This window comes from Pteronotus mesoamericanus, unplaced genomic scaffold (genome assembly GCF_021234165.1).
Source record: "Pteronotus mesoamericanus isolate MK-2021 breed Mesoamerican mustached bat unplaced genomic scaffold, CSHL_Meso_final scaffold_371, whole genome shotgun sequence".
NCBI lineage: Eukaryota > Metazoa > Chordata > Mammalia > Chiroptera > Mormoopidae > Pteronotus > Pteronotus mesoamericanus.
In genome coordinates, this window is record NW_026555314.1 from 1,921,570 (window position 1) to 1,949,455 (window position 27,886).

Below are 27,886 nucleotides of genomic sequence, written 5' to 3' on the forward strand. Positions count from 1 at the left end.
GGCGCAATGCTGGGCGCTCTGCAGGCGCTTGCTCTCCCTAACATCTCATGCTGTTCGAGCATCGCCTACCTTCCCACGAACTGGGGAAGATGCCTAATTCTAGACTTCTACTCCCTGCGCTGAGGGGGTATGGGCAGCTATGTGAGAGCTTCACACAGGAGGGCTTGGGGTGCCTTGTGGAGCCCCACCACCCTCCTCTCTGGAGCTAGAGTCAGGCTCTCTGTGGGTCTGTTCTCACTCATGCGCTAGTGCCGTATATACAGCTTCCTCCTCCAGCAACATCCATTCCTCCCCAACTTTCTTGAACTTCAGAATCTTCAAGCGTGAGTTCAGAGGTCACTTCTTTCTGAAGATTTCCTTGGCCCTTCCTGTGGACTCCTGCAGCTCCCAGCCCATCCTCTCACATGGCCTAGAATGCCTATCACCCACCCCTCACCTACCCCCTCATCACTCGAGAAAGTGAGGCCAGAGGGCAGCAGACAGGGGCTGCGCCTCTCTGTGAGCCCGGGGTCCTGCTGAGAAAGACTGGAGAGGCAAAGGTCCAGGGCAGCTGGGGGATGGGGCTGAGCCCAGGGCTGCGGAGAGGGGGTGGGTGTGGAGGCTGGATTCTGCCCCAAGCAGCTTCTGTCCCTTTAATAGCTGCTGGCCCAGTCCTCCTGATTTATCTCCTGTTCAGCTGTGACTGCAGCTGCTGTGCTGACTCATGTGCCCCCGGCAGCCAGCGGGAGCTGGGAGCATGGGCTCCGCGGGGGTCTTGGCTGGCTGGGGGCTTCTGGATTACAAGACTGAGAAATATGTGATGACCAGGAACTGGCGGGTGGGCGTCCTGCAGAGGCTGCTGCAGCTTGGGGTCGTGGTCTACGTGGTAGGGTAAGAGAGCGGCTCTTGGCCACCCTGGCTGGAGGGGCCATGACCGGTCCTGCTGGGCTGAGGGTTGACGGTTTGACTCTTGAGGGGCCGGGCTGGTGGTAGTGGAGGCGGGGCAGGTTGGGACAGGGTCGTGGGTAGGGAGAAGGAAGGATCTTTGCCTGTATAGGGGCCTGTGGGGTCAAGAGCACGCCGTTTGTTTGGCTTGCGGTGGGCCCCCCTGCCTCTTTTCCTGGGCCATGTCCCTAGCCCCATGTTGGGCTCTGGGCACAGAGCAGGATGGGCTCCACCCCTGCCCCGGGCAGGGCAGGATGTAGTCCCTGACACCTGTGAGAGCTGGAACACTAAGGCCTCCGATAGAGACCACCTATTCTGGCTGGGTCCGGGGAGTCTTTAAGGAGGAAGCTGGGCCTGGCTGGGGCAGAGGGAGGGTGTTGGCTGGTGAAAGAGGTGGGAGGGGACATCTCCAAGCCCACAGGTGCCTATTAGAAGACACCTATGTGGGCACTGGCCCACACTGATGGGATGTGCTTCTGATCTGAGCAGGGTGCCCAGGGGGGTGGGGGGAATGAGGGAGGTGAGGAGGCAGGGGACCTGAGTGGTGTACTGGTAACCTATAGTGTGTGAGGGAGAGAGGCTGAGCAAGCAGGGCCTAGCTCTGCCACCGCTCACAGTGTGCCGGGGACACAACATACTGCCCATCGCCTCCTCCCCAGGTGGGCCCTCCTTGCCAAGAAAGGCTACCAGGAACAGGACATGGACCCCGAGATTTCTGTTATCACCAAACTCAAAGGGGTTTCTGTGACCCAGATCAAGGAGCTGGGGAATCGACTGTGGGACGTGGCTGACTTTGTGAAGCCGGCACAGGTGGGTGCCTCAGTGCTACTGCCGAGTGCTGATGCCTCTGCTGCCACCGGTGCAGCAAAGGAGTGCAAAGGAGGCATGTGATGCCAGAGGCAGTGCTGGCACTGTCACTGTGCTAAGCTTGGGAAGAGCCTTCCAGAGGAATGGCATCTTACCAGGGATATTGGGGATGTGTAAGAAGTTTCCAAATGAATGAGAGGAGGGGTCAGGGAGCCAGGAGAGGGGATCTACATTTACAAAGGTTGCATCTGAAAAAGAATGGAATGTCTGGGAGCTTGACTTTGAGCTTGAGCTTGAGGGTGAGGTGGGAGGGGAATGGGGGTGGGGCAGGGCCTGGAACTTCCTGTATGCTCACCTCCCTGACCTGGGGTGCTGCTGTCAGGCCCGCCCCCTCTGCCTCCCATGCTACATTTCTGGCCGCTTCTTCTTCTACCCAGATTGTCCACAGCCTGTTTCCACCTCTGTCCTGCTGATGCCCAAATTGTAGCCCCAGTGACCACTTGCCCCGAGCATAGTTGCCTCCTAAGTGCACACCCACCTGTCCAAAGAGAAATCATCTCCCTCCCCCAATGTGACATGTGTTTTTCTAGTGCCAAAGCTGGACCCAGCTTGACATTTTCCTGTCCCTCCCCCATCCTATCCATCTCCTAACAGTTTTCACTGCTGCACACATCATATCTGGCTGAGGCTCTGGTCTCCTAGTGAGTCCCCAGGTGCACCCATGCAGCAGCCAAGCTGAGCTTTCACATGCGACATCATCCAAGCCTGCCAGCCCTTGCTTTCTACCCTTGGAAGGCTCCCTGTCCATGATGGTGGCCACCAAGTCCCTCCAGATCCTGGTCGCTGCCATACCCCTCTACCCTCTGCCCAGGGTACATTATCCTGAACTCACAGAGCTCTCACAGCACGCAGGTGCCCGCCATCCTTCCTGTTCTTGGCCACTTTTGGCCCAGGTAGAACTCCCCACCTGCTCCCCCCGGTGCTCCCATGGCCCTTGGCCATGCATGCAGTGAGGGATCCACCTTCCCACCAGCCTGGGAGGGTGCTTGGCCCAACTCAGTGCTGTATCTTTAGTGCCTAGAAACAAGAGGCTCTTAGAAATTTCTGAGTGAATGAAAGTAGACATAAGAAATAAACTTGTCTCAAAGAGGCAGACATGGGCTCAGAAATGGCCAGAAACTCAGCCAGCCTCCCATCACCTCTCCTTCAACCCGCCTCACAGGAGGCATTGTCCTGGGGCCCAGGGTTGATGACTCGATGAGGCCAGGGCTCCTTCCCTCACAAACCAAACTGCCAGCTCCTTCCTGTGGAGGGAGTCTTGCAGGCGCAAACCCTGACACTTGTCTTCTAGGGAGAGAATGTGTTCTTCTTGGTGACCAACTTCCTTGCGACACCACAACAAGTTCAGGGCAGGTGCCCAGAGGTAAGGTTGCCCAGGAGCCTTCCAGCCTTAGGTCACCAGCCATGTCCTCCCTTCTCCTTCCTAGGGTGCCTGGGGGCTCAGTATGGGCTACTGCATCCCAGGCTCTGGGACAAAGCCTTTTTGTGTCGTTCATTCAGTCTTCACAAGCACCCTGCCTGGTAGGAATTACTGCAATTCCCATTTAAGATGAGAAGACTGAGGCTCAGTGAGCTGAGTTGCTTACCCAGGGCCTCCCAGCCTGTGGGTGACAGGACTCTGGACCTCTGAGAAGCAGGCTTCCGGAGCCTTCCACTGTCATGTCCTGTGGGATGTCCAGGACCCCCAATCCTTGTTGTGCCTCTGGGCACTCTCCAGGTCGTCGGTGTGACACTCAGAGCCGAGCACAATGCTCGGATGGTCTCCAGCAGCAAGAGCCAAGATGGGAGATCACCTCCCCTTCTTTATGCTCAGCCTCTATTGGTGTGTCCCCATGCAGTTTTAATTTTTGTTGGCAAATATGGCACACCCCTGCTTGTGAGTTCAGGCTCACTTAGGATCTCTGGGTACCTAGGATTTTGCTGTGACTGTGGTCAAGCAAGAATCCCCACCCTCTGTTCATTTCTCAACCAGAAATGCAGATTCTCCCCCCTGAAATCTTACCTTTCCCCCTCACCTGGACGTGTAACAGAGCAGGGGCCCGCTGTCCCATGTGCATACATAGAAGCCCACACTGGTGCCAGAACTGTTACCTTTCCAAGCAAGGGCTCATTCCCCAGCGCACACTGGAGCCAATACTATGGCACCAGCTCTTGGGAAAAGAAGGAGTTTTTATTTGTGAGTCTGGCCTGCAAGCAGATAGGAGGCAAGGCTCAGGTCTGTCACCCTTCATCCAGGGTTGGGGTTTCAGCTCCAGTTCTTCCTGGACAGCAGACCCTTTGCCCCTGAAAACTCTCCTGCCATCCAGCTCTGGTCATGCCCTGGTCCTCTGGCCCTGTGGTGGTGTCGTTGGGGGGCAGTTGGAGGTTCCCAAGGGCTAATTTGTGAGTGGTGTTCCAAGGTTTAAACTTTGGCTCTGGGTCTTGTTAGGAACAGGACCAGTTGTAGTTAGTCCTGCAGTCACAGGCATGTCCCTGGGAACCAGTGTGTGTCGCGGAGCGCACTTGTTCTCCTCCCCCGCAGCAGATTCCCCTACCCAATTTTTTTATTGTTATAAAATACACAAAATATAAGATTTATTACCCTAACCATTTTTAAGTGTATGGTGTCCCAGATGTAAATTTCATTTGAATAGTTGGGACCAGGACATAGCCCTGGAGCCTACCTCCCTGGTGACACCTTTCTTTAATTGAGTCCAGCAGTTACTTCCTTGCTGGGCTGGATTTAATGCTGGACTGTGTGGTCACCTGTCCCCTGAATGCTGGTGGTTGGCCCCACCACAGTTGCAGATGGTGTCACATGTCCCTGGTTGGCCCTGGTCTCAAAGGAGGGGAGTCATGTGCGCAAAGGATGTGCTTATACTTGTCCTTCCCGCTCTAATGCTCAGAAGACGTCTGTTTTACGTTCAGTTTGTAGGCTCCTCTGGCTTTTGCTGGGGCCATGGTTCTGTTTTCTGGACTCCATGTGATTCCTCTTTGCCCATGTCCTGACTCTTGGCCCTTCCCAAGAAACTGTCGGGACTGGGAAATAATGCATTTGATCTGAAAGCTCAGCTCCCTGAGACTATCCAGAGTGCCTGTCAGCTCGTCTCATGGATCCTGGTCATCTGGTCCCTCCCAGCACATGTACTGTGCTCCTGCAGCAAACACCTGCTGAGCCTCTCCTTGGGCCAGGCCCTGGACTGCTCTCGCAAAACCCTGTCCTCCGTACTTCAAGAAACTCCTGCATAGACAGCCCAGCCAAAGGGATGCTCCTGCGATGGGGGCAGAGGCTGCAGTCGGGAGATCTAGGAGGTGCCTCTGCCATCCTGGAGCCTCAGAAGGGATTTCCCGCAGGACTGGAGGCTCAAGTGGGACCTTAACTATGTGCAGGCAGAGGGGGCTGTGTGGGCAAGGAACGCTCTGTGAGAGGAGGCAGCTCCAGAATCAGCTGCTGCTGAGTCGGTCTGGAGCCTAGATTTGGACTGGGGCAGGAAGCAGGTGGCCTGAGATCTCAGGGGCCCTGTGAGCCCCACTAAGGAGCTGAATTCGATCACGGGAGCAGCAGGCAGCCATGAAGGGGCTCAGGGGGCAGGCACTCCCTCTTCTGTACGTGGGTTGCCAGGTGGAGGCAGATGAGGGCAGAGGCAGAGCCCTGTGGTGGTCGCCATGGGTCCAGTTGGAGGATACGGTGGCCCAGCCAGGGTAGAGAAGCGCAGCAGGCTCAGGACACAGGTAGAGACAGCAGAGCAGGACAGGGGGCCCACACTGTCCCCCGCCTACTTATCACAGCCCCCCTGCCCACACAGCCCCATGGTCTCACTTGGCTTTTCAGAGCCCCCGGGCCCTTCCCTGGCACCATGCCCCTCCTGTTCCCCTGAGCTGGGCTCCCTGGATAGTGGTGTCTGTCCTCCACCCAGGCGGAACCATGTCTGTTCAAGTATCTGATGCTCGAGGGTACCTTCCTCTCTGGGGTCTGGGACCCCAAGAAAGCTCACCACTTCCCCCTCCTGGCTAATCCCCAGAGCTCTGTGACCATGTGCACTCATTAGTTTCCCTGTTGCACTGAAGAACAGGAAGGGAAGGGCCTAGCCTTTGGGGTCCTACTTCCCTACCTAGGTCCCTTGGACTGGGGGGTCCTGTCCTTATCTGCCATGCCCAGTGCCTCTGGCATGAACTTACCCTTCCCAGCGTCCCTCTACCTTCCCTGTGTGTGATTTGAATTAGGATCAGCCTGACAAGTGTGGCTCAGTTTCTTGGGTATCATCCTGCAAAGAGAAAGGTCGCTGGTTCAATTCCTAGTCAGGGCACATGCCTAGGTGATGGGTTCAGTCCCCAGGTCAGGGCACGCATGAGAGGCAACTGATGGATGTTTCTCTCTCTCTCTCTCTCTCTCTCTCTCTCTCTCTCTCTCTCTCCCCCCCTTTCCCTTCCCCTCACTCTAAAAATAAATAAATAAAATCTTAAATATGAAAATGAATTAGGATCAGAGGAGCTGGGCCTGGCTGAATCACTTCTGCCCCAAGCAGGGACAGAGCTCCCAGGAGGCAAAGGGCCTTGCCCTACCTTGGAATACAGCACCTGCACCCTCTCTGGTCAGGGTGGCTTGCACTCCCTACCCTGACTGCCTTGTTTTATTTGCGCCCTCCAGCTTTTCCATGTGCCCCCAAACTCAGGGAACCCTGGGGGACTAAGGTGGGAGGGACGTGTCTCTGCCGACTACAGGGCCAGTCACCCACTGGGCCCTGGACAACTCTGCTCTCACCCACCTCAGCACCCGTCCATCCCACTGGCCAGCTGCTGGGCCCACGAAGACTGTCCTGAAGGGGAGACGGGGACACACAGCCATGGTAACTGTGGACCCTGCTTTTCAGTGTCTCTATTGGGAATGGGGTTCGAGGGGCAGGCTGGGACACTGGGCAGCTCCTGAATGTGGGCCTCGGGGTACCTCTGCATCCCTCCTTTTTTGTCAGTAGCCCCTTGTCCACCCATCCCTCACCTCAGGCCTAGATATTGTCTTGTGTTTTCAAGGTATAAAAACGGGCCAATGTGTGGTGTTCAACGAGACCCACAGGACCTGTGAGATCCAGGGCTGGTGCCCGGTGGAGAGCGGCACTGTGCCCGTGTAAGTCCCCCCGCCAGCTCCTGCGGCAGGGTCCCAGGACCGCTGGGGGCCGCTCCTTACCTCCCATCCCCGACCCACAGGCAGCCCCTGCTGGTCCAGGCTGAGAACTTCACACTGTTTGTCAAAAACACTGTCACTTTCAGCAAGTTCAGCGTCTCCAAGTAAGTGTGGGTGGGTCCTGACAGGCCCCAGACCCTCCTTATCACCATCCTGTCCTGACCTTTCCTCCCCTGGTCCCTTGCAGGTCCAATGCCTTGGAGACCTGGGACAACACCTATTTCAAGCGCTGCCGATATGATCCCCTCTCCAGCCCCTACTGCCCGGTGTTCCGCATTGGGGACCTCGTGGCTGCAGCTGGAGGGGACTTTGAGGACCTGGCATTGCTGGTGGGTGTGTGGACAGCAGGGTTCTGGGAGGACTCAGGGAGAGGGTCCGAGCCCATGTGCCAGCAGCGGAGCAGTGATGTGCTGTGCGCAGGGCGGCGCTGTGAGCATCCGTGTTCTCTGGGATTGCGACCTGGACACCAGGGGCTCTGACTGCCGACCCCGCTACTCCTTCCAGCTGCAGGAGCGGAGCTACAACTTCAGGTGCCGCCTCCATATCCCCCAGTGCCCGCGGGCTGCTCCTCAGCAAGGCCCACCTCCGCCTGTCCTCCTATGAGGGCCAGGACAGACCCCACCCCAGGACAGACCCCACCCCAGTGCAGCCCTCTGGGTGCTCCACTCGCTGTTAGAGGGGGTCCCAGGAGCAGGAGGGCGAACCTCAGCTCCAGGTCCCCCAGCACAGGCTCTGCCCAGCCTCTCCCCTGAGCTCTTCCCCTTCACCCAATCTGTCCCCACACCCTGTGTTATTGCTGGGACCCCTCACCTCCAGCCCCTCCTCCACCCCACTCTGCCTCTAGCGTCTCCCCTCTACAGCAGAGGGAGCTTTCTTTTTCACTTTTCCCTTAAGGTTTTATTTTAAGGATATATAGAAAAGTTCAAAGATTTGTACCATGAGCACCCATATACTCTTCATCTGGGTTCATCAGGTTTTGTTTGTTTGTTTGTTTGTTTTTTACCATTTTGCCACATTTCCTTCTCCCTCCTTTTCTAGAGTGAGTCAGATATATTTAGATAGATTTCAAATGCATCAATGTAAAAGTAAGTGGCAGACACTTCCCCCTCTCAACTCTGTGCTGAGAATGAGGACCTTCCCCATGGGACCACTGTCCTATTGTCACACTCAGAAATTTAACAATGGCAGGCTAAATCTCATACTTAAATTTCCCCAGCTGTGCCAATAATGGTCCTAAATCTTTTTATTATCCAGTCCAGGGGGCACTCAGGAATATTGCATGACATTTATTGTCATGCCTTTGAGTCTCCTAAGCAGACCTCCCTTTTCCTGCCCAGAATCCTTCTGCCACCTCAGGCCACCTTCTCACTGTTGCTCACATGCACACGTGCACGCAGCCACCAGGCCTGGACATGGTGTTCCAGACGCTGCTGCCTGGCCTGGCCTCACTGACCTCCCCAGCCCTTTGCTCCCTGCTTACACCCTGCTCTCTGCCCACTCCCTGCTCCCCTCACATGTGCTCTCACTGGTCCTACTTTCTCAGCCTAGAATCCTTCTGGAACCTGAAAAACCAGCCTGAAAGTCTCCCCAGCAGGAAGCCTGCCCCAGTTCCTGGGGGAGCATGAGTTTCCCACTCTGGACCCTCTCACCCTGGCCTAACCCCACTTCCTCCCACCCCTACTGCTGGTGTCTATTCAGAGAGTCTTCTGTTCCTGTCCCCTCCAGAAGCAGGAAGCTTCTGAGAGGCAGGCTTTGGTTTGCTTTTCCCGTGTGTCCTCAGCCATGACACAGAGCTGAGCCCTGGGATCTGGGCTGAGTTGATGGGGTCGATGGATGAGCAAGAAGGAGGCCTGGGAGTGGACAGAACAGGCCACCAGACTTTCTCTTGTCTGCAGGACAGCCACTCACTGGTGGGAAGCCTCAGGTGTGGAGGCCCGGAGCCTGCTTAAACTCTATGGGATTCGCTTCGACATCCTTGTTACTGGACGGGTAGGAGGGGCCGGGTGGGGTGGGCAGGGTGGGGGTGGGAGGAGGAGACAACTGTGGCCTGAGAGGCTCAGCCCAGGCATCTCTCAGGCAGGGAAGTTTGGGCTCATCCCCACGACCATCACTTTGGGCACCGGAGCAGCTTGGCTGGGCATGGTGAGCGTGGCCAATGTGGGCTCCCTGTGGTTGCAGACAGGGTGCACCCAGCCCCGCCTGCATGCACACTGGGCCCCTTCTGCCTGCTGTTGAGTCTCGGGGTGAGGGCTGGGGAAGTGGCAGGGGGACAGGCTAGGGCCTGGACACGGGTCTATCCTGCCTTTCCCAGATCACCTTCTTCTGTGACCTGCTGCTGTTGTATGTGGATGGAGAAGGCAATTTCTACTGGATGACCAAGTATGAGGAGGTGAGCTATGGGCCTGCTCCACCACCAGGTGCTGCTCCACATGGAGGATGTTGGCCAGAGCCCCGGCTTAATGTCTTCATCTGCAGGCCAAGGCCCCGAAGGTGACTGCCAACCCTGAGCAGACAGAGCTGGCCTCTGCACCCCCGAACCCAGCTGCCCAGGTGCCTTAGAGGTGGCCCAGGACCTGCCACCATGGCTACTGCTGCTGCTGGAAGCCAGACACTGAAGCTGGGCGGCCCTGCCCAGGCGCTGGCCCCGACTTGCTCGCCCACTCTTGAGGCCTATAACCATTCCCTGTGGCTGGGAAGGGTGGGCCCCCCCGCTTGAGGATCTCAAGGATGAAGCCCCAGGAGAACCACAGTCAGGGGTGGGAGAATTCCACCTTCAACTCCCAGGCAGACTGTCCTTCAGCCTTGGCTCCAGGCTTGGCAAAATGCCGCCTGGGGAGCGACAGAAGCCAGCTTTGCACAGAGTCTGCAGCAGGACAGAGGCCATAAAGAAGGGGGAGCTCTGGGCCTATGTTTGCAGAGCTCTCTCCCAAACTCTGTCCCCAGTGCTCCTAGCAATGGCCTGCTCACCAGCTGCCAGCACTGACTCCCCCACTGACTGTAGCCAAGCCCAGCCCTGCCTGGCTTCCAGCCCTCCTCCCCCTGCCAGCGCCCCCATCACAGGTAGGGCCGCCCCCTCTCAGCTGTGCTCCACTGGGGGCTGTGTGGCCGGAGTCCACAGCAAGGTATAAGGAAGCCTGACAAGAGGCGCTGCCTCAGCTACTCTGGTGCTGGGTTGTGGGGGGCAAGTCCTGCCTAGACTTGGGCCTCTTCCATGGAAAGGGAGTGAGGTGGGCAGATGATCCCACCACCAGGACCCCAGGCGAGGGCACAGGCACCTCTTGGGCCCATACCTGCTCAGCTTATGGTCACTGAGGTCCTTGTGACCTTCTATATGCCTCCTGGGTGACCGCCCCAAGACCAGCCCCCTGGGACCCGCTCACTGGGCTTGCTGGGAGCCATGGGGGTGGGGAGGACATACATCTGAAATTCAGTCCCGTCCACTGCCATGCCTAAAAACCTGCCTGGGCAGCTGCAGGCAGGAGGCCTTGACTGTGAACCCAGACGAAGCCCAGTGGCTGAAGGGGTGTCCCTCACAAAGGACACAGAGGCCCCAGCAGGCTGGCCTGGTTTTGGCTCCGGAATCCTTCGGAGATCTGTGTCCTGCCTGCTGGAGAATCTCCCCTGGTCTGGGAGATCCACACTCGGGAGGGGAGGGGCAGGGGCTGTAGGAGTCAAACCCTCTCATGCTAGGAACTCCTCACGGGTTCCTGGTGACCAGGGGCTTGCTAGCAACTTGCCAACAGAGTGACATGGGTCAGCTGGGGAAGGCTTGGATGGGACTCAGGCTGGGCTAGCATCTGGAATCCTCTGGCACTTGGAGACTGAGCACAACCTTGGGTCCCTTCTGCTTCTCAGTCCCCAGAACAGTGTGTATGAGGAAGCAGGTTCAGAGCAGCCAGGGCAAGAGAACAGGGCTGTGAGACTGGTTGTTGGAGCGAGATCTCATGTACTTGGTTGTACTCAGGGCCCAGAAAAAGCTGACGACATGGCTGCAGGAAGTCAAGGAGTAAAGCCTACCAAAACCAACAGCCTCCTGTGTGGTCCTTACAGGCAGGAACGGGGAGTCAGACATGTCTGCATTTGGCATAGCACTGTGTAGGAGGGGCAGAGTGGGCCTGGGGACCCCCAAATGACTCTCACAGCCACCAAGTGGGCTGGAAGGTACTTGGAGCAGGCCCAGGTGCTTGTGCGCCCATAGAAAAGTGTGTGTACCATACACACACGCCGTCCTGAGCCTGTATCCCAAAGCCTTTGGGTGGGGCAGGGAGGGAGAGAGAGAGGGGGGGGAGAGAGAGAGAGAGAGAGAAGGAGCGCCACCTGGGCCTGAAATTGGAAACAGGTGTTGCTTCCATCTGCACACATGTGGGCTCGTGCCTGAGAGGTGCGTGTGCCCACGCAGGCGTGCCTCTGCATCCCCGGGCAGGCTGCAGGCACACACCATGCTCTCTGGGGGCCGGGGAAACCAAGGCAACCTGGAACTCCACTGCCCTTTCCAGGTGGCCTCCTTGGGGTCCAGGCTCTGCTCTCTGGGTTTGCCCCTGAGAGGACATGTGCAGAGCCTGGGGGGAAGCCCTGATCCCACCCATCATGGACCCTCCGCATGGGTGCTTGTTGGGGTGGTGTGGCTCCCCTCTGAGGTAGGCAGAAGGCACTGGCCTGGGGGCAGGACCCCGGGCCTAGGCTGGGCTGTGTTCCTGACTCAGGGCTGTCCCTGGACTGGGGCCTCCCCCTTGCAGAACCTAGGTGCCTTTGCTGAGGATTGAGGACAGTCACCTGGTTCCTGGGGGCAGGCGAGGACTCACTGCCACAAAGAATGTCACAGTGGACATGGAGGCAGATGGTATCTCAAGCAGCTATTATTGTAGATCGTTGGGGTATGGGCCTCTTACCTGCCTGCCCCACCCCACCTGCCCAGGTGCCTAGAGTTGGTCATAAACTGAAAGACGCTAAGCAAAGTGTCCTACATGCCAGCCCTGGACGTGGCCCACTACCAAAGATGAAAAGCTCAGAACCTGGGCTATGCTCTAAGGTCCTGAGGACTGCTGAGCATGAGCAGGCCTGCAAACATGAGCTGTCCCAGGCAGAGGGAGCTCCCAGGCCCTCCGGCCTCCTGAGGAGGTGAGGAAGGGTGGGCAGGCCTCCAGCTGTCCTCATGGACTGATGGGCTGCTCCGTGAAACTGGGCCCCTGGGCCGGTGGCTGTGGGAGTACACGACCTGCACTGTCCACCCCAGGCTGCTGTGGGGGAAGACCATGCAGCGTGCGGTGGCTGGCCGCTACAGCTGCTGCTGGCTCTCCTTGCTGTGCTGGATATCATAGCTGAGATACACCAGGAGTCTTGCAGGGACCGCACTCCTCCGAGGGCAGGCCCCATCCCTTTACCCTCCTTGCCCTCTCTGCCCTCCTGCAGCCCACCCAGTGCCCCAGCCTGGCCCACACTCACCGATCAGCAGCCAGACATAAGCGCAGCCGGGTCAGGTAGTTCAGCCTCAGCACAAAGCAGGTGTTGAGGAGGATGCTCAGGGCTGGAATCGGGGACACCAGGAATGTCTGCAGGCCCAGGACCTGATTTCTCAGGAAACCACAGAGCCTTTCTTCACCTCTTCAGATTCTGGGGACAACTGTCCACTCCCCATTCAGAGAGGAGCGGGTGGGCAAGCTGGCCTCCCCAGCCTTGTGATGCCTTGGTTCATCCTGCCACAGCAGAGGAGCAAGGGGCAAAGGGAGCTGGTTGGGCTGACAGCAAGTGGGTGGTGGCCAAAGGACATACCTGGAAGGGGTCCTGCTGGTGCTGTTGCTGGTGGGCCCCCAGGATGAGGAGACTAAACAGAAGCACAATAGTGCTGAGTAGGAGCAGCAGGACGTAGCCCCAGCATGGGAGGTGCAGAGTTGAGTTCCCAAAGATGAGCACACAGCCCACGGTGATGGCCAAGGCCACCCTGACACCTAGTGCCCAAGCCACAGAGGCTCCAAGGCTGCACACACCCAAGAAACCCAGGTAGGACCTTAGGGCTGCCCATAGCTGCCAGAGCTCAGGGACTGAGGCCTGTTCGGTGCCCACCAGCCCGGTGCGGTTTGGGAAGGAGTTGTATTCCTTAGCCACGGGACCAGGGCTGGCTGGGCCTGGGGAACTAGAAGGGGGAACTTCTGGAAGTGTAGCGCAATTACGGTGGTGGCCACAAAACTGTGGCCAGCAGTGTACCAATGAACAGGAACTGGACCGGCACCTCAAGGTGCAGCAGCCGCACCACGAAAGCATGAGGACCCCAAACACCAATATGCTCATCCTGGGCACTATATCCTGGGGTGCGCATTGGCAAATGCCTGGAAGAAAAGCCCATCAATGGCTATCTCCTGTCAGCCTCTTTGTGCCCAAGGCTGACCCTGGTTCCTTGCACTCACTGTCAGGCTTCCTTGGAAAGAGTCCCATATCTGATTTTCCAAACACCAATCCCTGGAAGCCCCAGCCAGCTGCCTAACCCTCTGGCCCCTGAACCCCCAGACCACACTCTCTGAAATCTGCCAGAGCAAAGGATGAGTGGGCAGCTGAAGAGTTGGCCCACTGAACCCATAGTGTGTGTATGTGGCCGGGGGTGGGTGTGTTGCTTAAATCCGGACCATTTGAACTGCCACTGTGAACATTATCCCATGCTTCCATTGTCCTAGCAATGGTAGGCAGGGTAAAAAATCTGCATTTTACAATTTTTTCATCTTATTTTAGCTATTTCCTATATTCCCTATATTTAACTCCTTTTAATTTCTCTGTGGAAATTCCAGCTCATTCAGGTTAGGCTTAAAAGAGCAAAGAAAAGGGGCTATTTTCCTCTGTGGGGTGAACACAGACTCTCCCATGGGCCAGCAACAGACATGAAGGGAATTTTGGAGCCAGAGGTGAACTGAGGGATCAGTCACCCTTCCGGGGACCTTGGAAATTCTGTGTCCTTTCACCACAGTGTATGAATGTGTGGGTAATCCTTTGGCTTCCTGCAGTGACTGCTTGCGCGGTCCCCTCCCCTATTCTCTCCCTGCTGCCATATGCTCCCCCTAAATGGCCAGTTCAACCTGCATGTGTTGCCAGCTGGCTTCCGCCAACCCAAGCCGATCTCTTTGCTCTGGCCATGATCACCCCATCCCCAAGAAGAACCTCCGGTGTCACTCTTTCACCACAGTCCAGGTGCCTAGACAAAGCTTCCAGCTCTCTGACCTCCTGTTCCCATGCCTGCCCCGCGCACCCCATCCTCCCTCTTTGACTCTATTTTGCCCACAAATACATGGAGCTCAGGAGGTGTAAGCTACTGCAGAGTGGCCTCCGCCCCTCAGCAGAAGCTCCTTCTTCGCCCTGTGGCCACCCATCACAGCTGCTCAGCTGGCGCCTATCCCACTTGGTTGCGGCGGAGTCTCCACTTCCCGCCCAAAATGATGACCAATCAAAAGAGATTTTGTAGCTGTGGAGAATGGCCAATAGCAATTGGGGTTCCAGCGTAAGGCCCGCCCCATGGAGCAGCCAGAGCCAATAGTAGTTGTGCGGACAGTGTGTCAATCAGGACTCTGTGCGCAGGGTGGAGGGAGGACTATTGAGCTCGTGGAGTTGGACGGAGTGGAGGTGGCAGCACAACCTGAGGCCCGGCGGTGACCACCATGGTACGGTGGGCTACACAGGGGGGGATTAGGCCCAGAGGGCAGCAGGGCAGGAGGCTGTCATCCCTGACCCGGTATCACTGGGACCTGGGCGCTATCCGGAGCCGTACCCGTAGCATGTGGGTCAAGAGTGGGCGCCAGACACCCTCCGCAGGTGCAGTCGGCCTCCGCTCTCACTCTTCTTTTCCGAAGTAACGTCGTGTTGACCTTGTACTCTTTCTTGTTCGCCTTTGACATGCTCTGTGTGAGCTTACGACGTCGTTTACAAGAAAGGCAATATTTACAAAGTCTTGCAGTAAGGATGATAGAAAATGGTATATTCTGAAGATCTTGCTTCCTCCATTAAGTAGGGTTTTTTATTTTTGGTTGTTTCGTTATACTCATAATTCCTTCCTCCCACCCTCCCTGCCTCCCTTCATTTCCTTCCTCCCTCCCTTCCTTCCTTGTATATGTGCTGCCAAAGCGAGCACTATACTCATAATTGCTTAAAAACAAAACCAAATAAACAGGAATAGATATGCTTACACCCTGCCGTTTCTTGCACCAAAGGTAGCACATAATATATGCTCTTGTTCCTTGGTTTTTTTTGTTGTACAGAAAAACCCAGCTCCCTCCTTATCAACATACAAAGGACTGCATTATTGTTTACTGCAGCATAATATTCCAGCGAGTGGCTGTAGGTTATTCATCCGGTTCTGTATCGCTGGATACTTGGATGTTTTCTGGTGTTTTACACACAAAAAATACAGAAAGTAATCTGTGTGCTAGCTCTCTCTTATTGATGTAGGTGGATATGGGATACTAGAAATGGATGGCTATGATTTTGTAGATATTGTCAGATTCCTTATCATCAGCAATATATGAGAATTACTGTTTTCCCACAGCATGGTAGGCTTCTGCCTTTATTTTGTTCCTTTTTATGACCTCAGAGCATAGGTATCCACTAGGTACTGTTGAATTAATACATTAACAGTTTACACATCGATGGAAACCAAGCATCTCTGTCACTGTGTACTTCTAAAACAAGTGGTGCCCAAGAGACAGCCTTATGTGGAGACAGGCCAAAATGTCCCTGTGACAGGATTTAACATGATCCAGTTCAAGGTTCACTTGTTCTCAGTTAACTGAGGCTGATGGCTAGTTATTTCAGCCTCCGTTTTCTCTCTGAATCACTATGGCAGCTTCTAAACTTTGTAAAAAGTATAACTATATAATAACTCACACTAACATCTGTGTTTTACCTTTGTAAAAGTTGGCTTTGAAGCTCCTGTTGTTGGTAGTTGTTTAGCATGAAATTATGCTCAAAAAATTTTTTTCAGAGGTGAGTTATTTCAAGTGTAAAGGAAGGGTAACTTCTGTTACATGATAGATAAAAGAAGCTTCAGGATTAGAAAAAAATGTGTCCTTTTCATCATTTTTAGGAGATGTTATTTTTAGCAGACTTTGTCTTAAGAAAAATACCGTGAATAATACTTTCAAAAGAACTATTCAGCCACTACTTTTTAGTATGATAGGGTTTTCTCAAGCTGAAGTGCCTCATCATGATTTTAAAAGTTCATAGTACTTAAACCAGTCCAGCAAGCTATACAGGTGTACCAGTTTTTATTTTTTATACTGTATTATTACTGTACCTTTTCTATGTTTAGATACACAAATACTTACCATTATGTCATAATTACCTACAGTATTTAGTACAGTAATGTCCTGTACAGGTTTGTGGCTTAGGAGCAATAGGCTGTACCAACAGCCGAGGGGTACAGTAGGTTTTACCATCTAGGCTTGTGTAAGTGCATCTATAATGTTTACACAATGACAAGAAATTACCTAATGATGCATTTCTCAGAATGTATTCCTGTCATTAAGGGTTGCATGAATGTATTAATTTATGGTATCAGTTTTATTTTCATATCAAATAGTGATGATTGCCTTGAAGATGAGGGGGCAGGGGTCTCACATTTATGTTCTGTTTCCCAGCGTGAGTGCATTTCAATCCACGTGGGGCAGGCCGGCGTCCAGATCGGCAATGCCTGCTGGGAACTGTACTGCCTTGAACACGGAATTCAGCCTGACGGGCAAATGCCAAGTGACAAAACCATTGGTGGTGGGGATGACTCGTTCAACACGTTCTTCAGCGAGACCGGGGCTGGCAAGCACGTGCCCAGAGCAGTGTTTGTGGACCTGGAGCCCACCGTGGTCGGTAGGTACTCGGGCAAGCAGGGTGGCTTCCCAGGGAGTCTGGGAGAGCCTGGCCACATCCCCGCGGTGCTCCTTGGAACCCCTCTGCAGAAAGGACGGGCGGGCACCCGGGGCTGTCCGGGACCATGCGAGGCGAGAGACCGCAAGGTTAGCGCTTGAAATGGGGGCTTAGGCTCCTGGTTCCGGAAAACCTAACATACAGAAAAAGGGCTGCTTTGCCAGGAGTAAACTGGGCTTGTGACAGATTCATTCGTGACTGCCCCAGCCCCAGGCGGCTGGAGACCCTGCCCGCAGGGCCTGGGCGCTCGTCCCTCCTCACGCTGTGCACTCCCTCGGGCTGGGGCACCAGTCTTGACCTGTGTGTCAGACGCAGAAAGGTAGGTAGAGAACATTCACTGGGTTCCTCCAGATGAGAGGCCCGAGGGAGTGTCCAGGGGAGCTGCAAGAAGGGCACTTGTCAGGGGCCATCCAGGAGACGAGAGGTGTAGCCGAACGAGGCCGCAACCAGCTGGCCAGGGCCTGAAGGTTTTTTTAAATTACACCTTTTGGTGTGAAAGAGATATGCACATGTAGGATCGCCTGTGTGCAGGGGAGAGAGCTCTGTTGCTTCTCTGGGACACGTGCCATGAGTTGAGTTTGCCTCCCCAGGGCCCCAGAGCGTGGAGCGCTCTGCGGGTCACATAGAGACTCCCTGTGACACACGGATGCTGTGGAGATACAGGAACAGCACGCGCTCGTTAGAACCGGGCGGTCCCCAAATGCGTCCGTGCTGGCGAGTGAACGATCGTCCTCAAAGAGCCGTGGGACGTGTGTCCTCTCTGTAGATGAAGTGCGCACGGGGACCTACAGGCAGCTCTTCCACCCAGAGCAGCTGATCACCGGGAAGGAAGATGCGGCCAACAACTACGCCAGGGGCCATTACACCATCGGCAAGGAGATTGTCGACCTGGTCCTGGACCGGATCCGGAAGCTGGTAAGGAGAGCGCCGGGAGGCCTCCGGGGTCCTTTCGGCAGAGCGCGGGCCGGAGTCGTGAACCCGTGGTCTTCCTTCTGGTGCGGCTGCGGTGCAGCCGCACATCTTTAGTGTCTGCTCTGCTCGGCCCCAGGTGTATGGCTGGGGCCGAGCGGAATCCGTTGAATCCCGCGGAGGCAAAGAGAAGCGACCTACTCGTCGGAGGTGGGCGGTGTGGCTCGGGCAGGCGCTGCTCACGGTCTCTGCTCTCTCTCAGGCGGATCTGTGCACGGGGCTGCAGGGCTTCCTCATCTTCCACAGCTTCGGGGGCGGCACCGGCTCTGGGTTTGCCTCTCTGCTGATGGAGCGGCTCTCGGTGGACTACGGCAAGAAGTCCAAGCTGGAGTTCGCCATTTACCCAGCCCCGCAGGTGTCCACGGCCGTGGTGGAGCCCTACAACTCCATCCTGACCACCCACACGACCCTGGAACATTCCGACTGTGCCTTCATGGTGGACAACGAAGCCATCTACGACATATGCCGGCGCAACCTGGACATCGAGCGGCCCACCTACACCAACCTCAATCGTCTGATCGGGCAGATCGTGTCCTCCATCACGGCCTCCCTGCGCTTCGACGGGGCCCTGAACGTGGACTTGACGGAATTCCAGACCAACCTGGTGCCGTACCCGCGCATCCACTTCCCCCTGGCCACCTACGCCCCGGTCATCTCGGCCGAGAAGGCCTACCACGAGCAGCTGTCCGTGGCCGAGATCACCAACGCCTGCTTCGAGCCGGCCAACCAGATGGTCAAGTGCGACCCTCGCCACGGCAAGTACATGGCCTGCTGCATGTTGTACCGCGGGGACGTGGTCCCGAAAGACGTCAACGCGGCCATCGCCACCATCAAGACCAAGCGCACCATCCAGTTTGTGGATTGGTGCCCGACGGGATTTAAGGTAGGACCGGGCGGTAGATAGCGGGTGGGTTTACCTTTCGGCCCGCAGCGGCCCCCGTGACTGAATGCTGCCCCAGTGGAGCACCGCCTGTTCCCTGGCCGCTTGGCTCTGGTCATCAGGTCGTGTGCCCGAGGGCTGGAGGGGGCGGTGGTCATTCATTTGGTGGTGTCTTTTTTTTTAATCCCCTCCCAATGATATGGTTTATTTTTTTAATTGACTTGAGAAAGAGAGAGAAACATCCATGGTTGCCTCCCTTATGCTCCCTGATTGGGAGATTGAATCTGCAAACTAGCTATGTGCCCTGACTGGGACTTAAACCTGCAAAGCTTTTGTTATGGGAGGATGCTTCCACCAACCGAGCCACCCAGCCAGGGCTTCAGTGGTAACAGAGTAAGAAATTTTCTGAAGTATCTCTGTTCCTCTGTTTGGGTGGTAGAATTAGTGTAGGAAATGTTGGTTAGCCTTACAAATAAGACATTTTTTTCTTATAATAAGAATTTTCTGAGCATTTTGGTAATTTGTGTAGATCTTTGAAATTGGGACATTTCTATTGGTGTCACTAATTCCCACTTAATTCCATAGGTATATAGAAATTAAACCCAATTTAAATGTCCAATGAAATGTTTGATTTAAAGAAAAATCATCATAGATCTTTTTCTGTAAAAAAAAAAAATAAATAACATCTCTCTCTCCTTCTTGGTAAGCCTAGAAATTCCGGCCTGCGTTTGCCTCTGGCCTCCATTTTGTACCCGCCTTCCATCTGATACAGAGGAGAAATCCTTGCTGTTGCGTTTCAGCTTTGCCCTGCACTCTATCGCTGAACCCTGTCTGGCCTTCCCCTCTGCGGGGGTGCTTCCCTGAGCCTTGCTTTCCGTGCCACCTCCTCTGGCTCAGACCCTCACTGCTTCTGGTGGGCCTGCTGTGCGGGGTTCCTAACTCGGCCTGCCTACACTGGGCTCCCTTCCTCTAGTTCAGGGGTCAGCATGATTGGTGGACCAGCACCTGATTATGGTTTAACAGGAACACAGCCACACCCACATCGTAGCCTGTTGTTGTGGCTGCTTGTGTGCTTCAAAGACATAATTCAGGGGCTGTAACAGATTGTCTGGCCCACTCAGCATAGAGTATGTACTATCTTACCCTTTATGGAGAAAATTTGCTGACCTGAACTGTAGCTAACGCTGTCTGTATCGTGCCACCAAAATCTGGTCCTAGCTCCTCTGGTTCTGAAGCCTAGAATGTCGCCCCCTTCCTCCTACGTAGCACCCACACTGACCACCTGCTCTGCGGTTGGAGCAGTGGTCCTAGGTCCCCCGGCAGTGCACCTTTCACTCTGCACACACTGGTGGTTTGGTGGGAAGCCAGGGTAGGTTCTCCCCTTGCCATACCATCACAGTTGTATTCTGGGTGAGAAACCCTTCTGCTGGGCAGATCAAGTCCCCTCTTGTTGAAGCCTATGGAGAAAGTAACCTATGAAGACTCTAGGGCAGTGTCCTCTTTCAGAAGGAAGACAGTTCTATCACCAGAACGCCTATCACATGTAACAGTTGCTGAGACACAGCACTTCAGACACCTTGGGCTGAGCCAGAGTGGCCAGCTCTAGCCACTTCCTTGTCTGGAAACCAGCACCCTGGTTTCCTGGTACCTCGTCTGGCACAAAGAAAGGCTCAGAGGCTGCAGGGTGAACCAAGCCTCTGCCAGGTTGTCAGAGGGCAGGGCACCTATATGTCTTTCTGGGAAAGCAGCTACCACTTCTGAGTTCAACAGAGGCTTCGCTCAGTGCTTTGTTCCCCTTCTCTGGCAGGTGGGCATCAACTACCAGCCCCCCACCGTTGTCCCCGGGGGAGACCTGGCCAAGGTGCAGAGGGCTGTGTGCATGCTGAGCAACACCACCGCCATCGCCGAGGCCTGGGCCCGCCTGGACCATAAGTTCGATCTCATGTACGCAAAGCGGGCCTTTGTGCACTGGTACGTGGGGGAGGGCATGGAGGAAGGGGAGTTCTCCGAGGCCCGGGAGGACCTGGCAGCTCTGGAGAAAGATTATGAAGAAGTGGGCGTGGATTCCGTGGAAGCGGAGGCTGAAGAAGGGGAAGAATACTGAGTGGGAGAGTTGTGCTAGCGCCCTCCATTGTATCACCGCCCCATCACATTACAAGATATGTTTACCTATTAAAGTTTCTGTATCAAACCTGTCTGCTGTGATGCTCGGCTGGGACGCACTCGTCTGCTCACAGGAGTGGCAGGACCCCAAAGCCGGCTGGACCTGCATGGAAGGCCGGTCTGGGCTCCCCGGTGCTGTCCCTCTGGTGCTGTGCAGCATTAACCATACCTGTAAGGAGCTACTGCTCACATGACATGGCCTAGGGGAAACTTCCCAATCCAAGATTTCAAAACAAAGATTTACTAAATTCTAGGAAAACTGAGTTGGGTTTTTCAGTTGAATTTGCCATTTCTAAGGCTTCTCCACTGATGGGACATGTGGACTAAAGTAAAAAAGTTTAGAAGTGGAGTTTTAAAATCTGAGGTCCATAGAAAGGGGGGTTGTCCACAGAACCCCTGACACTCTGGGTTAAATGTGTAAGGTCAGGACATTTGGGAGGAAAGGAGTCTTCGGCAGCATTCATGGCCCTCGGGTTGGAAGCTCTGCACAATTCATCTTTGTCCTGTGATAACTTGACAGTGTCCCCTGCTCCATGTTCAAACCCCCGTCCCCACTGCACCTGAGCACCTGGTAATGGTCCCAATGAGTCACTCTTTCACGGCAAGCACGTGTTGAAATCTACTAATAAAAGACCTAGTAAAATGGATATATTCTCTCAGACCTGAAAATGAGGTCCAGGAGGGTAAAGTCACTGGTTTAAAAGTAACTTGGTTAGTTCAGCTGTGGCATAATCAGGATTAGCACACAGAACTAGTTCTAAATATCTGTGCCTTCCTACATTCAAAAGATGACAGAAAACATCTTGAGTGGACCCCTCAGTTTTTCAAAAAGGTTTATTACCAACTGGAGGAAACACATAACCTCAGCCAGAAGGTTGGTAGAGCCCACAGCAGGTGGGCGTGACAAGTCTCTGCTTGGCTCAGGTGCTGCCCCGGGTGGGGCTCTTCCCTGGCCCACCCCCCTTGGGCAGCCTGGTAGCACTGGGCTGTCGGGGCATCCTCTGGCTGGATCCTTCCCGGCTGCTTCGTTCTGCCAGCGCTGGGCCTCCACCAAGAGCAGTGCTGCCTTTGTTTCTCCCTGAGCAGACACAGAAAACAAGTATTAGGATCCAGGGCAAACTCCACAATCACAGTATGTCTCTGTATAAATGTCCCTTGAGCAACATTTACATCTAGTATGTTTCTGGGGCCACCGTCCTTTCAGCCGGGAACCCCATATCAGCCCAGGGTTCTGAGTCTGAGTAGTCCTTGGCAGAGTGCAGGAGGCCTCGAGGGTGTCCTAGGTCGGAAGTCACGCACAGAATGGGGCGGGGGGCAGGGGCAGCTAGCTTGCTGACTTCTGCCCAGGGAAGCGCCGCACAGGAGGGCTCGCTGTGGGCAGTGCTGCTAGCTCGCTGCCCCCCAGCACTCTCCTCTCTGGGTGGTTTGTGTCTGCGTTGATCAGGCAGATAATCAGGAAGCACAGGAGTCACCTGGGTCTTCTGTAGCATCTGGGTTAGGGACCCTAATCTTGGGTCCCTGGGCATCCCACAAACTTTGGACAAGGGACATTTGCTGAAGGACTCAGAAGTACAGCACAGGCACAGCTCAACCCCAGCAAGTGGCAGGGTGGGTCTCAGAGGTGGGCCTCACTTGAAACCAGCTTTTCTTCAGCCTGTCACACACATGAGCCCCCGCTCCCCTTCAGTGTAATGATGAGGACCCTGGAAACTCAAGGATGAGAGAAAAGTAGAAAAGGGGAAATAGTATTTTCCTATAAATCTGACAAGGCCCGAAACTCTGGAAATGACACCAAAGTGGCTTTGAGCCACAAGGACGTTAAGAAAACCATCTAACAATGGATGTAGACTGTTTAGTGGGCTCGGTGTGATGTGTGGAACCCTCAGGAATCCCATGCTTTTGGGGTCAGTGGGGAGATCGGTTCGGGCCTCTTCACAGGGATGGAGGGTGGAGAAGGGCATGCAGGTTCTGCAGTGGAAAGACCTGCTGTGCCCCGCTGGGCTCAGGCTCAGCCAGGCCCTCCCTGGGGGACCCTGCGTGGGACTTTCTGGAGTGGGTCACGTGGAATGGAGGGTGAGGCTGAGCCAAGCATGGCCGCAGGCTGGGGAGGGGTGGGGATGTGCCCGGTTCCTGAGGGCACAGACTGACAACATCACTCAATATGAAAACCAGTGGTCTGACTTATTTCTCCAAAATTCAGTGCTCCTCCTACCCCTAAAACCAGCCTGTGTCCACTCAGGTTTGTGCCCCACTAATGATATAAACTAAAACACCAGCCTGTCATCCCCTGGTGACTTGGGGAGTCCCTGAAGCTGGGGAGACGGCCAGACACAGAGGCACCCTGTCTGTCATTTACCTTTGATGTGGCCCATGTGAGTCCCACTCACATCCCCTGCAAGCTCTGCCAGCAGAGCTGTTAGGGAACAAAGATTTATAGAAAGTCCCAGCAGGAGTGCCTGGGCCCCAAGAGGCCTTTCTTCTTTGGGGTGGGAGCGCCCCCTCGTGGCAGTATGGGCCAGTGGTGCCGCCAAGGCAAAATATCAGTACCTGGCCCAGGGCATGCACTTGAATGCATTTTGCATGAGGCAGGAAAAGAATAGGGTGGGCGGGGAGGACAGGTGAGTAAGAAATGAGTAGAAAGAAAGTGCTACAGCCAGGCGAGGCAGCACAGGTCACCCAGGGTCTTCAAGGCCGCTGGCCATTCCCGGAGAGCCACTGAAAGGTCTGCATCTGCCAGCCAGTTCTGCTGCCCTCTCTGGCTGGGCACACAGTAGGGGCTTAATCAGTGCTTCCAGAACACACACAGACAAAAACAAAGACTGACGTGCCACTCGGGTGAGCACACATGTACTCTTAACCCTTCACTTAGCCTATGCGTCTTGGGAGGGGATGTGCTGGGGCGGCCCCTCTCCGAACGGCGCACAGCGCTGATGGGGGGTTTCAGGAACGGTGTAGTTGTCATGTTCCGGAGCAGCACCGTCCAACAGAAGTATGATGCGAGCCGCATACGTCATTTTAAACTTCCTAGTAGCCACATTAAAAAGTAAAAACTGAACAAAAAACCCTCAGGAAATTAAGTAATATATTTTAATTAACAAAAAAACTCCAATATATTATCATTTCAACATGTAGCCAATATAAAAATTATTCGTGAGATGTCACATTCCCTTTCTGGGCCAGCTCTTCAGCATCTGGGCCCGTGGTGTGGACTTCCACTCACAGCGCCTCTCACTCAAGAGCGCACCCCGGGGCGGTGGCTTCCGTGCCGGACAGTGCAGCTCCGGCGTCCGCACACCAAACTTCCCCTAACACATTCTGGAGGGACGTCTTTTTAAAACTTGCAGTTTCCCTACACTTCAACAGACGACACCCAACTGAATTAAATTTTTCCTCAATGACTTCACATCATCCCCATGACAAGAACTACTCCTCTGTGCTTCTGGGGTCTTGTTTCCCCCTTTTCTGCCAGAAGAGGCAGGAATGAGTCAGCTTGCGAGTGAAGTCCCTTCAGGCCACCTTGATGGCTGGCGGGTAGAAACCCAGACAGAGTCAAGAGCATGGCCGGGAGCAACTCGACACCCCAAGTTTGTGAGGAACCTAAGGCCAGCCAGCCCCAACAGCCCCAAACCCCTACCATCACCCTAGGCCACCATGGTCCCCACAGCTGGGTCACTCTGACAACTCTATTTTCCCCACCCCAGACCCTGCCATTAATGAAGTGGCTGGAAGGTCTGTATGAACAAATGCTGCGATATGTGGCCTCAGAGACCTGTCTGGTGGCCTCTGCCTCACAGCTGTGGCAGACCCCTGGCATGGCCCCTTAACTACCCTGCTCCCCTTCTACTTCTCTGCATCAGCGACCTCCCAGGCTGCCCTCTACCCGCACCACGCATCTCCCAGGGCCTCCGTGTCCTCATAGCCTGGCTTCTGGCCACCAGCCTGGTAGGACCCAAGGCCTGAACATCAAGGAGAAAACGACCCTGTGGCACCCAGTTCTCCACTCCTGCCCCTGCCTCCCTCAGAGCTCCCTCTGATCTTCCCAAGCCCTCTATGCCGGGGCTCCCAGCGCCACGCCCATGCCGCGCCTCTTGACTCTCCATCCTCCTCTCTCCTCCCACCTCCCACACGGGCCCAGCTCCTACCATGGCCTGGACACACGCCATGCATCTCGGCCCACCTTTCCTCTCTCGGCCCCTCCCCACCTCCCAGGGCTCTGCAGCTGGCACAGAGGGCCCTGCCCCCAGCCTGCTAAACCCCTGTTGCTTCAGTTCCTGTCTCTGTCACTCATCTAGCCATCTCCCTCACTGGACTGAGAGCATGTCCATTTTGCAACCCCGCTGTGCCCTCAGCACTGAAAGGTGGCCTGGCACCTACAGTCACCAAGGGAGCAGTGCCACCCTCTCTAGTGAGGTGGGCTCTGTTCCCAGTTTCTCCCTCCCTCTGGGAACTCACCCGTCAGTTCCTCAGCTCCGCTTGTAGCCCACCCACCCTACCCTGACCTGCCTCTCAGCCCTTCCCTACACCTCCCTGGCCCGAGCTGCAGGTGGCACCTGGAATGGCGAGGTGGGCCAGCGTGTGTAGGAGGGCAGAGTCAGAGCACCTGCGGGATCTCAGGCCCTCACATACCCCTGGCCCTGGGCCCTCTGCCTCATCACACCTGGCAATGCCTAGCAGGTATCCCCAGCTCAGGAGCCAAGCAAGAAAGGGGACTCATGGTTTTATCCTCCAGGCTGCCCATCCAGGTGTGTGACCGCATTATCTAAGAGACCAAGGTGTTTCTCACACCTAAGGCTTTGCTGTCCACAGCATGCCACATGCCTCTTCCCTGCCTCTCGACCTCTTGTCTTCCTCTGGGGCAGGGGCACCTCTACAGGGAGCAAGTCTCACCCAGCAGAGTTAGTCTCTGTGGGGTAAGCGGTGTTGGTCCCATTCTAGAATTACTGAGGGGTTGTCTCTTAATAAACCATGAAATCATGTCCTCGCTCTCTAAGCTGCATGACAGATGGCTAGCAGGATCCTGCCCTCGAGGCGAAAAGCTGCTCTGGCTTTCTTGGGCCAGAGCAGTTTCCATGGAAACAAGAGAGCACACCAACCCCCAGAGATAAACCAATAAATGCAACCTGCAAAAGAAGAGAACAGGCAGCAAGACAACCGGAGGGAACCGGGGGGGCCCGGAGAGAGAGGCGAGAGCGTGGCCGCTGGGCTGTGATGCAGAACCGGAGAGGCCGCAGGCCGCGGGGCCGAGGAAAAGGAGGGCCTTGCAGAGGGGCTACAGTTCTTGGCAGAGAGAAAGGAGGCCTCTGCAGGTCAGAGAGAGACACAAAGAGAGGAGATGGAGCATGGGTCAGTGAGGAGGCTCAGGGCCTCTAAACAAAGATGGAGCGAGTGCCTAGTGCCCTGGCAGTCCCAACCCAAAGGGCCGGCCTGGCCTCTACTCCAATGTCAGCTGCTTCTCAGAATGTCTGTAAGTGCCTGAGTGCTCTGGCCAACAAGGTTCTGCTGCATCTCAGAGGGTTTCTGACAGACATCAGCAGGATAAGTGACACAGCGCTCCATCATAACACCCTCATCGCCAGCACCTGTTCACCTCCTGTCACGACCCTCAGGCCTGAGCCCGGTGCTCTGCCACTCAAGCCTCTGCCCCCTCACTGCCTAGGGCAGCCAGGATTGCTGCGCTGTCACGTGGCCTGAAATCCAAGGAAAGCTCAGCTGGCCAGACCCCTGGACAGGATCTGAGGCTGGGTGAGGTACATACAGGGGAGGGGGCTGTAGGAAGGCCTCCGCCTGCCCGCTCCCTGGGCACTCCCGTGGACAACGTACACACCTTGAGAACAGGAACCAAGGCAGTCCCGTCTCTGTATTTGTGGTTTGAAGGCATGGGTGATGAGGTGACAAGAGGCTGGGACAGCAAAAGTCTCAGATGAGACCTAGCCTGCTTGGGCCACGCTAGGGCACACATTCTGCCTTCATCTGATCTAGACGTCCTCTGTGTAAAGGCTAGCATTGAAGCCAAAGCTGGGGACTGCGCCAAAGGGGACAGACCTTGGATGGCCCCAGTGGGTCCTGGGAAAAGACCTACAGAAAGGCCTGGCCACTGAGGGTCTAGCCCTGCTGTGCCGGGCATTGCGCACCTCCTGGCCCCTGAAACCCCACCTACTGGGCCGAAGGGGCAAGAAAGCACCCCAACTCTGACCTCTGGTCTCCGGCATGCTCGATGTGGGCAGGGACACAGTCGCAGAGTCCTGAGGCTCGCTCGCCAGCCTCTGCCCGGCACACATGGACTTGAGCATCTGGAAGACTGCGAGGGGCGCGACGTTCAGCTTCAGCAGGTCCACCAGGATCCTGGTGAGAACAGACAGGTGCGCAGTGAGTCCTCCTCTCCTGGCCACGGGCTTGGCAGCTCTGGCGAGAACGGGCCAGACAGAGCTACCAGGCTGGGACTAGGCCCAGGGGGGCCACCTCCCTCAAGGCCCGCCTCTACTCTGGGTCCCCACGGGGCTCTGACAAGGACAGGTGGCTCTTATATATAGACCGGTTGCCCGGCGGGGAGCTGAGAGCAGGGCTGTCTGGAGGTCGAAGGAGCGTGCAGCCCCCACCCGCTCACTTGAACACGTCGGGGTCCATGGCGCCGCCCGCCGCCTGCGCCAGCTCGTACAGCTCCATCTCCTCGGCGCTCAGCACCTTCTTCCGCCGCAGCGCGAGCTTCTGCAGGGCCGCCTCCAGCCCCGGGGGTGGCCCGGGCCCGGAGCCCGTGGCCGCCATCTGCTCGGCCTGCGAGCAAACGAGCGTCTCGGCCTCGGCGCGCCCCGCCCTCGGCGCGTCCCGCCGGGCGCTCCCGCAGAGCCCTCTCTACTGGCGCTGCTGGCCGTTCCTCTCCCTGCAGCGCCACCGCCTGGCCTCCGGGACAACCCAGCCCCACAGGGCAGGGATTGGTCCGTCTCCCCTACGCTGTTCGATCCACATTTACTTGCTGGGCAGTGTGTTAGATGTCGGGGATACGGTGGCAGGCCAAAGAGATCGGTCTTTGGTGGTGA

At 55.8% G+C, this 27,886-nt stretch overlaps 4 protein-coding genes across 5 annotated transcripts; 2 read left to right on the forward strand and 2 right to left on the reverse strand.

Moving 5' to 3' along the window:
• The first annotated feature begins 693 nt into the window (after positions 1 to 693).
• P2RX6 (purinergic receptor P2X 6) lies at positions 694 to 10,953 on the forward strand. The gene is given in 13 exon segments (XM_054592841.1): positions 694 to 870; positions 1,584 to 1,734; positions 3,083 to 3,154; positions 6,542 to 6,617; positions 6,799 to 6,892; positions 6,973 to 7,053; positions 7,137 to 7,278; positions 7,370 to 7,479; positions 8,845 to 8,938; positions 9,026 to 9,091; positions 9,261 to 9,338; positions 9,425 to 9,472; positions 9,474 to 10,953. Coding segments are annotated over 13 exon segments (1,371 nt in total). The 5' UTR covers positions 694 to 703; the 3' UTR covers positions 9,666 to 10,953.
• SLC7A4 (solute carrier family 7 member 4) lies at positions 9,700 to 14,823 on the reverse strand. Its single transcript, XM_054592756.1, is given in 11 exon segments — positions 9,700 to 9,812; positions 12,016 to 12,144; positions 12,147 to 12,302; positions 12,305 to 12,411; positions 12,413 to 12,498; positions 12,719 to 13,078; positions 13,081 to 13,136; positions 13,139 to 13,204; positions 13,207 to 13,245; positions 13,248 to 13,295; positions 14,697 to 14,823. Coding segments are annotated over 11 exon segments (1,287 nt in total).
• A 1,737-nt stretch (positions 14,824 to 16,560) lies between these two features.
• On the forward strand, positions 16,561 to 20,793 carry LOC129086325 (tubulin alpha-3 chain). The gene is made up of 4 exons (XM_054592789.1): positions 16,561 to 16,783; positions 17,607 to 17,755; positions 18,012 to 18,692; positions 20,497 to 20,793. The coding sequence occupies exons 1-4, from the start codon at positions 16,663 to 16,665 to the stop codon at positions 20,791 to 20,793; spliced, it is 1,248 nt and encodes a 415-aa protein (XP_054448764.1). The 5' UTR covers positions 16,561 to 16,662.
• Positions 20,794 to 21,668: 875 nt separating this feature from the next.
• Positions 21,669 to 27,718, reverse strand: LOC129086380 (mitotic-spindle organizing protein 2B). Of its 2 annotated transcripts, none has more exons than XM_054592875.1 (3): positions 27,457 to 27,718; positions 27,046 to 27,194; positions 21,669 to 21,930 (listed from the first exon to the last, which is right to left on the reverse strand). In XM_054592875.1, the coding sequence occupies exons 1-3, from the start codon at positions 27,612 to 27,614 to the stop codon at positions 21,773 to 21,775; spliced, it is 465 nt and encodes a 154-aa protein (XP_054448850.1). In that variant the 5' UTR covers positions 27,615 to 27,718; the 3' UTR covers positions 21,669 to 21,772. The 2 variants fall into 2 exon arrangements, with proteins under 2 accessions (XP_054448850.1, XP_054448849.1); XM_054592874.1 differs by lacking the exon at positions 21,669 to 21,930 and adding an exon at positions 25,664 to 26,152.
• Positions 27,719 to 27,886: the final 168 nt, after the last annotated feature.